Raw genomic sequence first — 14,209 nt, 5'->3', positions numbered from 1 at the left:
ATTACAACACACTTCTAGCTACAGAACTAAAAGCTGTAACTACTTTGTCTCAGGAGAATTTCCATAAAGGAAGGACACATGGCAATGCTGAGGAGATAGTACTTTGTAGAGAGAAGTGCAATTATGTGTTAGAAAACACATGAAAATTTATCGAATAAAATATTACTCTGACTAGAAAATGCAAGGAAGAGCCTTACAGCGGGAGGCACGTGTATCGCTTTAACGGACAGCGAGATGACAGCAATCTGCGTCCCAGAGGCACAGGGAGTATGAAAGGTGGCTTTTTAATCAGCAGGGGATTCAAAACCAACCCCAAGGGCAGGCTGCAAACACCAGGGAAAAAAATTCCTTGTGTCTAGATCTCATCATACCTTTCTAGCACCTGGACAAGCATTGCTGCTAGGAGTTGACCACCTCTCTTTCAGGGTGGTATTTCACTTTGACTGTGTGGTCTGCTCATTTTGCTCTCCAAGATTTCCTGGAAAGTTTTCCCAAATTCTGCCCTTATTGATTATTTTACCTCATCTGACCTTGTCATGGCCAAACATTAAGAATCAAGTAAGACCTATCCCACTGCACTTGCAAAAAGCAACAAGGCACAGTTTTAAATCATTGAATATTGACTCATTTTATTAGTCACTTCATAATTTGTTTCAACCAAAAGACAATACACACAGCAGAAGTCTAATGCATCCCATTTAAATGTTTACATCCGTTATGCTCCTCACTCACCTAAGACTCAGCATTTATTGAAATTTTTCACATCTCAAAAATAGGTCTGCAGAAGTTTGAATGCCACCGCGCTCCCTGCTCAAATGGCATGTTTTAACTTTAAATCTGGTTGGGTTTGTTAGGGTTTTGTTTTGTTTTTTTTTTTTGTTTGGGGTTTTTGTTTGGTTGGTTTTTTTACTATACTGTCAAAGAGGTGGGATGGGGCTCTATGCAAAATGTAAATTACAACATCAGGAAAGAAAAAGGAATATACAGGAATAGAGTGTAAGTTCAGAGGGAAGCAGTCCAGCAGCTCCTTCCCTCACAGCCCCCAAGTAGAAAATGAACACATAGAAAGCGCACCAGCAGATCTAAAAAAAAGCCATCTTTGCTGCTCCATCTCGCAGCTAGTACCAGCCTTGGGGAAGGTACTAAATCACCTTTCCCAGCTGTTTCAGCATCTTCTGAGTTATATATCAAAGGTACTGTATAAGTGGCAGTCCCCTCACTGCTATTGCTTCAAAAGGTTGTTCAAGGCCTTATTTTGTCCCATCAAAACCTGGACAAAGTCAAATCTTAGGACCTTCCCATGTCTCCTTCCCCTTCAGGCCCATTATGGCCGCTATTTTTTCTGTCATTTTTTGACTCAAAATACATTCACTTGGAAAAAACAGACATCCAATCTCTCTCAGCTCCGAAGTCTCCAATGCAGATATTAGTAAGATTAGCCATGAAGTCTGTATCTTGCTCCCTTTATATTCCCCTTACACTGAAGCAAGGAAAAAGTTGACCAGACCTGTAAGAATTGTTGCATTCCACTGGTGGAAGAAAGACTCATCCTGTCCTCAGAGGGCCTCAGATGTGGACATGCAAGTACCCTCCAGTAAGAAAACAAAGCAGCAGCACAGATCTCAAGAGACGTACTTAGGGGTGAAGGAGCAAGCAATGGCATGTAGTATTGCAGATATGGGAATGTGTGAAACCTGGCCTGCCTTCCCGTGTGATGTTAGTACCCCATCCCTTAGCAAGGGGAAGGGCAAGAGCTCCAAGGACAACAGGAATGTTCAGCTGCTACGAAGGAGCACTTCATAGCCAAAGGATGGCTTCAAGCAAAATGCATTTCAGGGACTTGCACCACCTCCTTCAGCTTGACTCGGAAGTATACGACAAAGCATCTATTTCCCAAAACACAGACACTCTGTGCAAGGGTAGCTGAAGGAGCCAAGAACACAGTAGGAAATTACCCTACAAGCTTACCAGACAGAGACCAACACCAAAACCCAGCTGCTCCAGGGGACAGAAAACAAGTGCAACAAGAGGGACAAGATGAGTTGTTCCCAACTATGCTGCAACAAACGGGACAGGTGAGAGACCATTTACTTTCTCCCTATATAACCACCAGTGCTCTTTCTCAGCAAAACCAGACAGATCGAGGTGTGCCAGCTTTCAGTACAAGTGACCATGTACAATTCTGTGAAGAGGAGAGCTTATGGGGCGTTCAGGAACTAAGGCAAAGACTTTCCATTAGCTTCATATCTGGGACACCCTCAGAGTGCACTGGAGTCTAGATTTAACATGCTCAGCATTCAACACTAAGAAGTTTGAGCTATTGGGGTAGTGAATAGTCACAAATGCAGTGAAAGCAACAAAGCTAAGTGCTCAGTACCTACAAACGGACTTTGATTCAGCCATTTTCTGCAAGACTGCCTGCTTCGTGATGCTTCTACCTGAAGCACAGTATCTATCTCACCACTGATAGCCAAGGCATCAGCCTGCCACAACCCAGAGTTACTTTTAAGGAAATCATAACATCATTCTTCTAGATTTTATAACCCCATGCTGATGCCAGTTCCAGTAGAATAATAAAACTCTTTGCTAATCCAAAGGCCCAAACTTGTTTATTCAGTAAGGCAGCAAAAATGCCCTCCAAGAGAAGCTAAACTTATTCCACTACACAGACCAGCACTTAAGTCGGTGACAGTCAGTCTTACGTTATAGTACTTAATGCAGTTAAAACCAAAGCAGACTGAACAACCTTTAGTGGCCTCCTGCTCCCAATTCAAGGGCAGAATAAGTCTTCAATTTTCCCCTAAGTACACTGTGCACCACTCTTGCAGTGTTTTTGGCAAGGACTGGAACCTATTGTTAGCGCTTTCGCAGACACAAAAAGCCATGTCCAATTGCCACCAGAACATTGAATGATCACTATCTGGAAAGCCCCGTAACAGAAATAAAGCAGATGTGCCACTCGTTTCTTTTGAGAAAGCATTAGGTTGGAAGCTGGAGTACCTTCAGCTTACCAGCACACTCATGGATGGAGATCTAAGATCTATCCTCCCCTCTTCCTTCCTGAAAAGTGCTGAGCATCTGTGCTTTACGTCCTCGCCTTTATGTATCAAATCCATGAGAATTCATGGAACTCTACTACCTTGACAACAGGTAACTCTAGGAAGAATAACTGAACACAGCTTTCTGTAAGCTTAGAAGAGTACTGGACCTCACATCTTTGGATCTAGATACTCAAACGACTGGCTTCCATTCAAAAAACAGTTTAGTTACTTTCTGTCTGAACCTGAACTAGCACATTTCTCTGAAAGGGGAGCAAGGAGCAAACTACAAGGATCAATTAAGTAACAAAATGGGAAAAGGTCTCTTTAAACCGCATGGTCTTTATTTCAGTGCCAATATTACAGATACAACACAAATATCCCAGTCAGGAGTAACTCAAATGGAATCCTGGGGGTCTACAACAGGCTCTGGAAATTAAATTTGGGAGAAGGTCTGGAATAACTGGGAAGAGCAACTTTGCAGCATAGTCTCTGATGAGCAGGAACAGAGCCCTCAAAGACTGATCTACAAAATTGAGTATTTCTTTTCTACCCATAAACCACACCTAATGGGTTAAAAGGCTTTGAAACCGTCTGTGGTAGAAAACCAGCTGCTCCTTGGATCTCTACATCTCTCATACATCACCACACTTTTGGGGAAGGTACAGAAGACTATCTGTGAATCTGCATGGCTGTAGCTATTGATGGAAAGAAAGAAAATTCAAGTGTAAGGTCTTCATTGCCAAGTACAGCACCAAAGCAATTTTATCAACTCCCACCAGCACCTCTTTTCCTGCACTGTCCCAGGTTTGCAGATGAACTCCCAAGGCCTAACTTGCTCTTGGTACGTATCACATAACTAAGAGGTGGGTGTATACAGTAATGCACTGAATAGCCGTAAGAAGCCTCCAGCCCCTTCAGACATAGGGGATACAAGAAGAAAGAGGCAGGGCAGCCTGACATTCCCCAAATCCCCACTCTGAGCCCCATATGAAAGTGCCTGAAGGAATCCAGCTAGTAATGAATGACAACACGCCTTGCCCACCCCAGGGGAAAAAGACAGCAGAAAGAAGGGGCAGTTGTTTACTTGCTGCAGAGAGAAGAAAGTTTCCCTGCTAGAAATTCCAGACTTCTCTTCCAACCAGGCTGTGTTTCTTTGCGGGGGGGAGGGGAAGGAGAGCAGGGGAGAAGGGAATGTTGCTTCTGGCTGTGAATGCATGTGTGAGGGAGTGCACAGTAGCCTCCACAAGCCACGAGCCTCATCAGCGGAGGAGAGGAGATTAGTCTTAACAGATATGCTTCAAAGTCAGCAATCACTTCAGGAAAATTCCTCCTCATCAGCAGGTCTCATCTGTTCCCCATGCCCATGGTGCAGTTTGGGGGATTGCCAAGGATCACAACCTTCTTCCCAGAGTTCTTTTGATTGGGTGGGGTGAGAATAAGTACGGTGCCAGAGCCTCACTGCCAAGACTGAGGGGGGAAGTTGTTGACTTCTGCTAGATCCTGCATTGCTGAGCCCTTGTGATTATATGTCAACTTGATCCGCATACGTAGTTGTTGCTAGAAGAGAAAACGGGGAAAAAAAAGAAAAACACACACAAAACAAATTCAGGTCTTCATTAAAGGTCAGCAAATCCCCCCACATCCAGCTCCCCTCCCTTGCCCCATGAATACAAAACATGGACCTTTCCTCACCACAAGAGCTTGCTGGAAGGATGTGCAGGGTAAGCTATGACACTGCAGATAAATGCTTAATCTGGTAGGACGTTGATTGGTCACTGTAGTTCTCAGATCAGGTACAAGCTCTCAGAAAAGCTATAGCACAGCTTCTACCCACATCTCTCTCTGGACTGGCCCTGCTCTCACAAGCACTGAAGTCCTTAAATACAAAAATAACTGCCTTAAAAATCCCAGTTAACAATGGAAGAAAGCAGGAGGCAGATCTGGACTCTGCTGCTCTGCACTTAGGCTCGCACGGAGAGGTGTCATTTCCCACACTAGGTGTTCACTTAAAGCAGCGGTCTTGAAACTTCAAGTATTGCATAGCTCAGTGTCACTATGAAGGAGATAGCCTAAGACAGACTAGAAAACAGTCTCTAAGAACATTTCCTCCTGCTGTGAGTAGATGATGGAATAGCTCAGAAGTTGTTTTACACTGTCATTTGGCTGCCATCCAGATACTAGGTGGCCCTTAATAGCTAGAGCACAGCATGCTCCAGCCAGGTTCCCTATTCTCCTCGCTCTCAAAGAAACTTGTTTCCCAAAACCCTTAAAAGGAAAAGCAAAAGCAAAAAGTTGGCTATTTCTGGCTCTTTTCCCCACACTTACAGCAAAATACGCAAAAGGGATAGCAGAGGGAGCAAAGGAGGACAATGACTGCTCAACCAGCCTCAGGATAAACAGGCTATGCTTTATCACTAATAGATGAATATAATCAGTGTCAGTTTTTGTTATATCTGGTGTTGTTTTGGAAAACTGGCCATCAGTTTCAATCCAGCATAATAACAGTCCATGTCCCAGTGAACAGACTTTTGTTATAACACTGACAAGACAAACAGCTACCTCCTAAACAGCAAGGCTGTTCCAAGGTTGCCTCCCTCAGAGTATTCCAGGTAACTACACTACCTCATGGACAGGGTCCTTGCAAAGCTGTACTTTCAGGCAGTAGCAATCTAAAGGACAGTAAGAGATGCACAAATGCCTGAGGTGGAAGAGTCAGAAAATAGGAGGCAAGAGAACAGGGTAGTAAAATAGTATTTTGCACCTCTGTATTCTGAAGTGTTCATACCAGTTCTGGTGTTCCAACAAGAAAGCATCCCACTATCTAGGTGTATTTCACCTTGTGGGGCCCACCTGAGGTGGATATTGGATATGTTGCAACTTCTGGCACCTTACAGGAAAACTCCTAAACCCTTCTGAGTTCAGAAAATAACTTTAAAGGTGATCTTTGAAAGGTGCTCTACAGCACCACAGAGAAAGTCGTATCACATGTAAACAAGACAAAGAGAATAATTACTCCAGTGCCTTAATACAGGCAGAGCGGAGCGCGCTACACTGAGATAAGGGGAGATGCATGTAAAGCACAAAACCCATGCACTAGAAGATAGCCACTTCAGTGAAATCTCGGGCTGAGATCTGAGAATTTTTCTAATTTGCACATCAGTCTAGCAGCAACATTTAACATCTACAGCAGCACAAAAGTGTTAACCTCTGAAAAAATTAAGATATTTAAAGTTCTTAAAAACGGTTAACATCTCAAGGGTGTCCCACAGAGGAAGAAATACGTGACCTCAATTTTACGTTTCTTTCTGATGCCATCTGAATACTTGCAAAGCCTCTTAAGGAGGACATGTGGGCCACAACCCTCCCTCCCCTCAAAAGTCTGTTGTATCCCAGTCTTGAAGCCTGTCTCTGAAGGCTGTAAAACAAATGGAATTATGATTAAATCACACCTAAAGATTCTTTCCATTAACTGTTTAAAACTACACTCATCACATTAAAAACAAATTACACCACTTGAGAAAACAGACAATTTTGTTACGATTACGCTAAACTATTTTTTTGTGTAACAAACATTTTGGGTAACATCGCTGCAGATAGCAAGAACGAATGTCAGATTTATATGGCAAGTTGCTTGCCTTTCAGACACTTTTACAACACATAGAAGCACTAGGTTGAGCTCCTGTAGAGAGGCCGTCTAAAAATTTAACAACCATTCTGATGCAAAAGACATTTGTGAATTCAAGAAGATAGCAAACCTGCGAATCTGTTTTAGCAGTATAACCAAATGGAAGGCCAAACCTGTGTCCAGGATCTCCTGCCTTTTTCATAACTTTTTCCTAACTCTAACCAGAATGACTATCATTAAAAACACATCATTAACTACCATCACTCCCTATCGCTCATCAGAGATACATCCCTAACCGACCTCCACTAAATGCACAATTTACAACAATATCTTTAATAACTGTTGTCGGAATCACTCACCTTTTGTGGATTCAGGACTTTAATGACCTGTGTGATGGTCCCCGAGTTAAATGCAGGGATGACACTGCTGCTGGGAGACAGGAGCTGCAGCTGGAATGTCTGAAGAAAGGGTAAATAGAAAATAATCTGACGCTTAGTCAAGTAACAACACGAAGCGATTTGTTTGCACTGAGAGAAGGCAAGGAAAATTAAGGTTCAGTTCCTGGCCCTGACGGTGTCTGTATGGCCACAATAAAGTTAAACAATCAGTTCTTCAATTCCCTGTCCGTAAAAAACAAAATATTCACTGGCCCACTTGCATTCTACACAAGTAAGATCCAGGTAGCACAAAGACTAGGGGGTGAGGTCTTACTGTAGTGTATCAAGATCAGCAGTGATGCATTGTTTCAAGTGTCGCACAGGGAGGGACTGTTCAGCACACTGCAACTTCAGAAGGTTCTTTCCCTAATTCCTTCCTACAGCAGGTATGAAACCTATCCGAATTAAAGTTAGAGCATTACTAATTCCTAGAAGTGAAACTCCCAGAAGTGAATGTATTTTCTTAAACTTGATGAACTTTCCAATCACACCCCACTTAAATGGTCTGCTCTACTACAAACTAGGCAGTATCTGTCTCCCATATTTTGTGCTGTAGCTAAATGCAAGGGGAAACAATTCACTGCTTAAAGGAGGACCGTCATTAATCACCACACAGGGACTCATTTAAGCTTTTACAAGCAGCTGATAGCTTCAAAAGATTTTTTTCATGTATTCATAGCTTCAAAAAGCATGGTATCATTCTTTAGTTGCTAAGAATTCAGGGAAAGATTAGCATCTTTATTTTTCTTACCCAACATTTTTCTGCGTGTTGTTTAGCAACTTTCCTAGAAAGTGGTGATTTTAAACAAGGTTTTGTCCAAGCAGAAGCAGTCCAATCTGACAGGAACTAGTGTTCTACTGCATTTACAACATTTACGTTCAGGCTAGGAAGAGATGACCAAACTGAACACTAAGCTGTTAACCTATTAACAGCTCAGCCTTGTTTACCATGCTGCAAGTTTCTGTTTACATGAAAGCACTGATCAGGAAGTATTTGCAGCTGGCCCCAAAACCACCACTGTAGCTGCCCTAAGTGGCTGTACCTTTGGTACTGCAGCTTGGAAAACAAAATCTGTCATATCCAGCTCTGTGCTGTTGGAGGCCTGTATCGTGATTACAGTGACGCTAGGGTTGGTGTTTGACCTCTCAAAGGTGAAGTCAATCTTCAGCCCATTCTTGTTATACGCAGTAATTGAAGGGATTCCTGTAGAGGAAAAAAAAAGCAGCAGACCTACAGAATCTGGAGAACATTCTCAACATCACAGAACACATTTACTTTACTTCAGACATGAACTCTTCTGAAGATTAAGTACACCCCCTCCTCCTGCTCCAGTGCCTGTGCCACACTTTACTCCCAAATCCCCCCCTTTTTTTACTACCCCTTGTTTCCTCTTCTAGTTGGGTGCTGTAGCACCTTAGGCTACAGATTTACATGTCCCTAACCTGCAGCAATATCATTGAAGAGAGGCTGTGATGAAAGTCCATCAAGCAGGAACGGAGGCTGTGCTATCTGGGGTGCAGGGGCAGATACTGGAGAACCTACAAAAAAATGTTAAAGGATTATTACTTAGCTGTCATGAAATGAAGAGTAATTACTCCTCCAAAGCTCAACTGCTGCCTATCATATTTCTTTACATGAAGCTCTATAAATCATCTGTGTTGTCATCCTCCTCTTCTCTGTTCTCACTAACAAGGACTGTCTCCTCTTGAGCTAGCAGGCATTCAAATGGAATTAATTCCTCACATTTCCCAATCCTATCTGGAACAGCTCACAGCATTCCCAGGCTAGACCATGAAAATGCTCAAGTTTCACGAGCTAATCATGCAGAGTCAACCTGTGACTTCATTCTCTGATGCCCACCTGCATACTAATATGGATCTTGGTAAGAATAAGTGTGAAGACTAGGACCTGACAGAAAGTGAAGAACTCGCCAGTCCACATCCCACCCCAGGACTGAGAATGCAGACTTTTAAAGAGATGCAATCTGCTCACCTGTTAGGTTGAGGTCTCCTAGAAGGTCAAGAAGCTCCCCACCAGCAGAAGCTGGCTTGCTTGTAGGTGCAGTAGGGATTACAGGTGTTATATCACTTCCCCCCAACAAGTCCAACAAATCATTTGCCTAATGAGAGAGTGGACGCAATAGTTACATATTCAACTTCCTGCTACTTACCCTTGCAAATCGAATGGATTCTACTTGCTCTCAGATTGAAGACCAACAGAGCTGCTGGCCAGTCAGAAAGGTTCTTAGTTTGGCTAGGGTCCCATGCCCCACAAAAGATGCAATTTCCATGCTCTTGGGACACAGAGATAGAGAAGGATGAAGTTCATTCACACTGAGACAGGTTGGGGGATATATGGCTTTACCCCACCCTGCTCTTGCACTCCCCACAATGACACTGGAGCCATCAGAGCAGAGAGATGATGCAATCACCACCAGGCCAGAACTAGCAAAGAGGCAGAGAGGGGGAAGGTGATGCTCTCAGCTTACTGTTGGCAGTGGCTAGTAATGTGGTTTGTCAGGCAGTGGAAACTTATCCTAGATCAGGTTCCATTACCTGGCTAGCAGGCTGCAATCCAGAGGGTGGAGGTTTGGTTTCCAATACTGCTGGCTCTGTCTCTCCGTTGGTCTGTACAATCTCAGTAGGGCCATTTGTGGTGACTTTCTCCATTACTGGCATTCTCTCCAGCAGGGCTGGCCTGAAAGAAGCTGACATAGTTACACTGTGCCATCTTCCTGGATCCCAATCCAAATACTCAGACATTCAGGAGATGATATACATAGGACAACCTGCCTATTTCTTTTGGCTCCGATGCCAGGGAACTGTAAGACTACATGACAGCTTGAGGTGGTCAGAAGCAATCCCTGGCATTCTGCGGCAGTGGAAATACGTTACTTGACAGATGAAAGCCAAACAAGCCCTCCTGCCTCCTGTTTTCCCCTAATACTTGACACAGTTTCCACTGTGGGGCTAGGATAACAAATCCAAGACAAAGATTAAACAACTGAGCAATGGTGGATTAACTGCAGCCATTTGACCGTTCTGTTCCGTATGCAGTTGAGTCGGAGAGTCAGCTCATTTGACTTCTCTTCGCAGAAGGGTTAACAACTTAGAACAGGTAACAAAGTTGGAAAAGCAATCACCATGCTATCATTTAGCCAAATTAAATTTTCAAAGAGATTAAGTTGAGCCCTTGAGAGTACCCTCCTGAAATGATACAAAGACTGAAGAGGCGGCACAGGATATAGAATCCTGACATCAAACCGAAAAACCAGGAAAACCTGTGTAGGGAGAACTTGTCTGTAATACAAAAAAGGCCATTACCTTCACAGATCAAGCCACCGAGCGCTGCATGTAATAGGGGTAAGCCACACTGTCTACACACCTTTTGGGCTGAAAAAGTGTTCCAGTGCCAATAAACCCAACAATGGGCCACTTTTTGACCATGAACAAAGTCTTAACGAGCAAAAACTACTAAACATTGACCTTTACACTGTAACGAACACCAGAATATACCAGGGAAAAAATACAGATGTAAAACTGAATGAAGTTGAGGTATGTTTTTCTAAAGTGCAATGCTTCACAAAACTACAGATAGCGTACACTGTCACCTGATTAAAAGCCAGCTGATCGCCAGACACTGTTGTCTGCAATAGTCAGTTCAGATCAAAAGCCTCTCAAGCTAGATTTTTCTCAACCCATTCATAAGCCTTCACATGAAGCCCTAGGCAGCTTACATGCCCTAGCTCATTAACATGACTTTTCCAAGAACAATTTGAGCTGCTGTGTGGATCCCACAGGAGGAGAGAAGACAAAATCACAAGAATGTTGTGTCCTAGACATAGCGAATAGGATAGTACCTATGGAAAAAAGTGATTGTGAAGAGCCTTTGACACAAGGTTTGGAAGCCCCTACAAACACAGAAAATATTTATTCCAGTGGCACTCATTTTCTCTGTCCTCTCATCTAGACTCTAAAACGGAATCTTATGGAAAATTTTCAAGGGTGGATGAAGTTAATCCCCAGATCTCCTCCAATCTTATGATCCTTACTGAAGAGAATCTGTGGTGCTCCAATGTATCAACAATAACTATTGCACACAGCAGATTAATCGCTATTCTACAAAGAACTACAGCTTTAGTTATTGCAACAAAGAAGGGGTTTAACTTTCTCATAAAGAAACAATGACTTGAGCAAAGTGATGACAAATGCGGCCCTCTCAATGGTAAGGTGTAAGGCGTTTAACATGCTTGTGAATTGTAAAACAGGGAGGCTGAGTGGTGCAGTGAAATAGTATGCCTTTGCATGCAAAATTTGAGATTTTAAACAGATACTACAAGAAGATACAGTAAATTAAAGAGATGTTCTGAAAAACAGAGAAGTATTAACAGTTGGAAGAATTATCTCAAGCTCAGAGCACAGCTTAGGAGGACAGGTCAATGGATCTCTGCATGTTTATTCCAAAGACATTTTAAAATGAGTTTGAACCTAATGGCTGTGGTAATGCAAGCATGGTCAAAGCTACCTGCAGACACTTACTCAGCTACGAAGTTTGAGATTCAACACCTAGAAGTAAAAACTAGTCAAGTTCAAGCTCAAAGCAGGGTGAATGTTTTGGCAGAGAAAGTCTCTGATCACAGAACAATCTCCCAGGATACGTTAAGTTCTTAAAACACTTAACTAACCCCATAGATGAAGAAGTGATTCTAGTTCCTCTGTAATCCTACCAAACTCACGAGACAAAGCTCTCAGAACACAACATGTGGTACACATTCCTATCAGAATAGATTATAACAATCCTTTTCAAACACCAAAACTCTTTAGCACTTACCTCATGTGATCATATTTCTTGAAAAGTGCATTATATTCCACTGCCCTCTGCTGTAGCTCCACATCAATGCTGCTGCCATAAATGGAAACTACCTTCTTAATGCGACTGTGTGAGGGCAGGGGAGAAACAAAAAAAAAAAAAAAAACAAACCAATGACACATCCATGGAATTAGCAGCAACAAGCAAGGGATTAGCATGTGTCATCCAGAAGACGCTATCTGGCATCTGCTGAACAGGTGTCCTGTGTAACTCATTTAGAACAGCAGTCACTGCTGTTTTCCTGCAGTATCTATGCAACATCTATTTTTTAACTCCCCCTTCACAACAGCATCAGCAGGTGATTAATATACCACAACAAGGTATATCATAAGAAAGCTCAACTGCCCACACTGAGAAGCCAGCAGTAGGAAACAAAGCTATTTTTCTCTCCATCATCTGAAAAAGAACAGTCTACTGGAAGTAAGGACTTATCTTCTCCATAAAGGAGTTTTCAAGCAACAGAAACATAGATTAAGTCCCTACACAGTAGAGGACATTCACAGAGAAAACACAAATCAGTGGAAGTCTTCCACCCTGCAAGCAAAGGAGGACTGTAAAAGCCCAGAAATAACAAGATGACTGTTGTAAACCATGGAAGCAGCAGATGTCCAAGGAATACTTTTACTGAAGACAACTGATGCCAGCATAGTTGCAAGGCTCTGTGCAGTACAACATCAATAAGAACTCACTTGACAGTGCAGGTGAACCTCGTGGAAAGCTTCATGATGGCAGTGAGAGCATAGCCTCGTGTAACAGATGCAGACATATTAGATATCAGGACGCTTTCTAAAATATCAAGAACTTCATCCTCTGTTACCTGAAAAGGTACAGAAAGGTTAGGCTGAGACACAGATAAGCTTTGCTGCAATCCTTCCAGGGTATACAGTAAAAACCTGTCTATTGTTTAATGGCTGTGTTGTACCTCCTCCACGTCTTTGTGAGCCTGTAGCATATGTTCAAAGTGTATGAGACAGATGCATCTAGGTGGAGATCTTACGACATTAGTTTTAAAATACGGTTCCTGTTCCACACATTGAAGAGCACGTTTATCACCAAAACAACTAGCAGATACCCCACAAGCTAGGTTAGCACTGAAACCACACTGCTCTGGCAATTGCAGCTGTGTTCCTGACAGTGCATGTTTACACAGCCCATGTCTGTGGTATGGGAAGGAGATTCCTGTCCAGGGTCCATCACCATCATGGACACAAAGTATCTGTTGCAAGCATTCCCCTCACATAGCCAGCATCAAGCAGCTCCAGCATCAGGCATGTACACAGTTCTTTCCCAAGCTGTACCTGTATTGGTTCCTCCTCTTCACACTGGCCAGACACCAGAAGATCTCCATACTCTCCTATGCACCAAGAGGCCACTTGCACCAGGGGCTGCTGTTAGAAGAAAAATCAGACGCCTCAGAGATAAATGGATGCCTGTATGACAAATTAAACCATCACCATTTCCCAGAGCAAGCTTAGCCCTCCTTCCAGCCACAGAAATTCTCCACAGCAGAAGAAAGAGGACTATTTGATTCAATCAAGAATTCCCTAAGAGAATTGGAGAAAATAAAAAGAACGTGAACTTATAGAAGACATGCCTCCTCTGCAATCCGTCTCTTGGAGCTAGGCAGTGTGATGTTGATTTACCTTGAGATGCTTAGTAAACATGCTTATTGCAGTACAACAAGGAAACTGAAGCTGGTCTTGTTTTGTATTACCTGGGAGTAATCACCAAGGATGGCTTTGTACAGTCTCTGCACAGTGTAGGCATGCATCTCCACACTATTAGTTATTAGCTGGATCAGATTGGGAACAGCATCATCACGAACATAACTTCCTGCCTGCAAGAACAATTGTGTATTCAAGAGACAAATAAAAGTTGTTAGGTTTCACTATCCGACTTCTCAGTAACACACAGCATCTACTGATACCCTTCACAAAGCCACCTGATGTGCATGGACATAAAAGTCAACCTCCTCATCCTCAGGTACTTTATGGTTGATTTTGAGCAGGCTCAGGTGGGTAAGTACAGGACAGTACATTTTCCCAATGAATTCAGCTCTACCCAGAGAAATCCATACTACAGATATCCTGACATTGTCAAGAGGATAGAGTGTGGACATAAGAAGCCTGTGCTACACAAGGAACAAAAAGCAACACAGAAAACTTCTCTGTTAAATGGAAGTCAAAAGACACCCAGGAGGCAGAACACAGCTTATTCAATCGCTTGCTCAAAGCCA

At 42.9% G+C, this 14,209-nt stretch overlaps 1 protein-coding gene across 2 annotated transcripts in view; it reads right to left on the bottom strand.

Moving 5' to 3' along the window:
* Nucleotides 1-3,360: 3,360 nt before the first annotated feature.
* Nucleotides 3,361-14,209, bottom strand: part of AP1G1 (adaptor-related protein complex 1, gamma 1 subunit) — a 33,625-nt gene continuing 22,776 nt past the window's right edge. For both annotated transcript variants that reach the window (XM_009894048.1, XM_009894049.1), the window contains 10 exons: nt 13,688-13,810; nt 13,272-13,361; nt 12,663-12,790; nt 11,935-12,039; nt 9,660-9,801; nt 9,097-9,223; nt 8,547-8,642; nt 8,147-8,307; nt 7,026-7,124; nt 3,361-4,598 (listed from right to left, as the gene is read on the bottom strand). In XM_009894048.1, coding sequence (XP_009892350.1) covers nt 4,497-4,598; nt 7,026-7,124; nt 8,147-8,307; nt 8,547-8,642; nt 9,097-9,223; nt 9,660-9,801; nt 11,935-12,039; nt 12,663-12,790; nt 13,272-13,361; nt 13,688-13,810 — 1,173 coding nt within the window. In that variant the 3' untranslated portion in view covers nt 3,361-4,496. The remainder of the gene's footprint in view (nt 4,599-7,025; nt 7,125-8,146; nt 8,308-8,546; nt 8,643-9,096; nt 9,224-9,659; nt 9,802-11,934; nt 12,040-12,662; nt 12,791-13,271; nt 13,362-13,687; nt 13,811-14,209) is intronic.

Source organism: Charadrius vociferus, unplaced genomic scaffold (genome assembly GCF_000708025.1).
Source record: "Charadrius vociferus isolate BGI_N301 unplaced genomic scaffold, ASM70802v2 scaffold341, whole genome shotgun sequence".
In the NCBI taxonomy this organism is placed as follows: domain Eukaryota; kingdom Metazoa; phylum Chordata; class Aves; order Charadriiformes; family Charadriidae; genus Charadrius; species Charadrius vociferus.
Note: the sequence above shows the minus strand (reverse complement) of the source record. Positions and strands in the feature narration are given on the sequence as shown.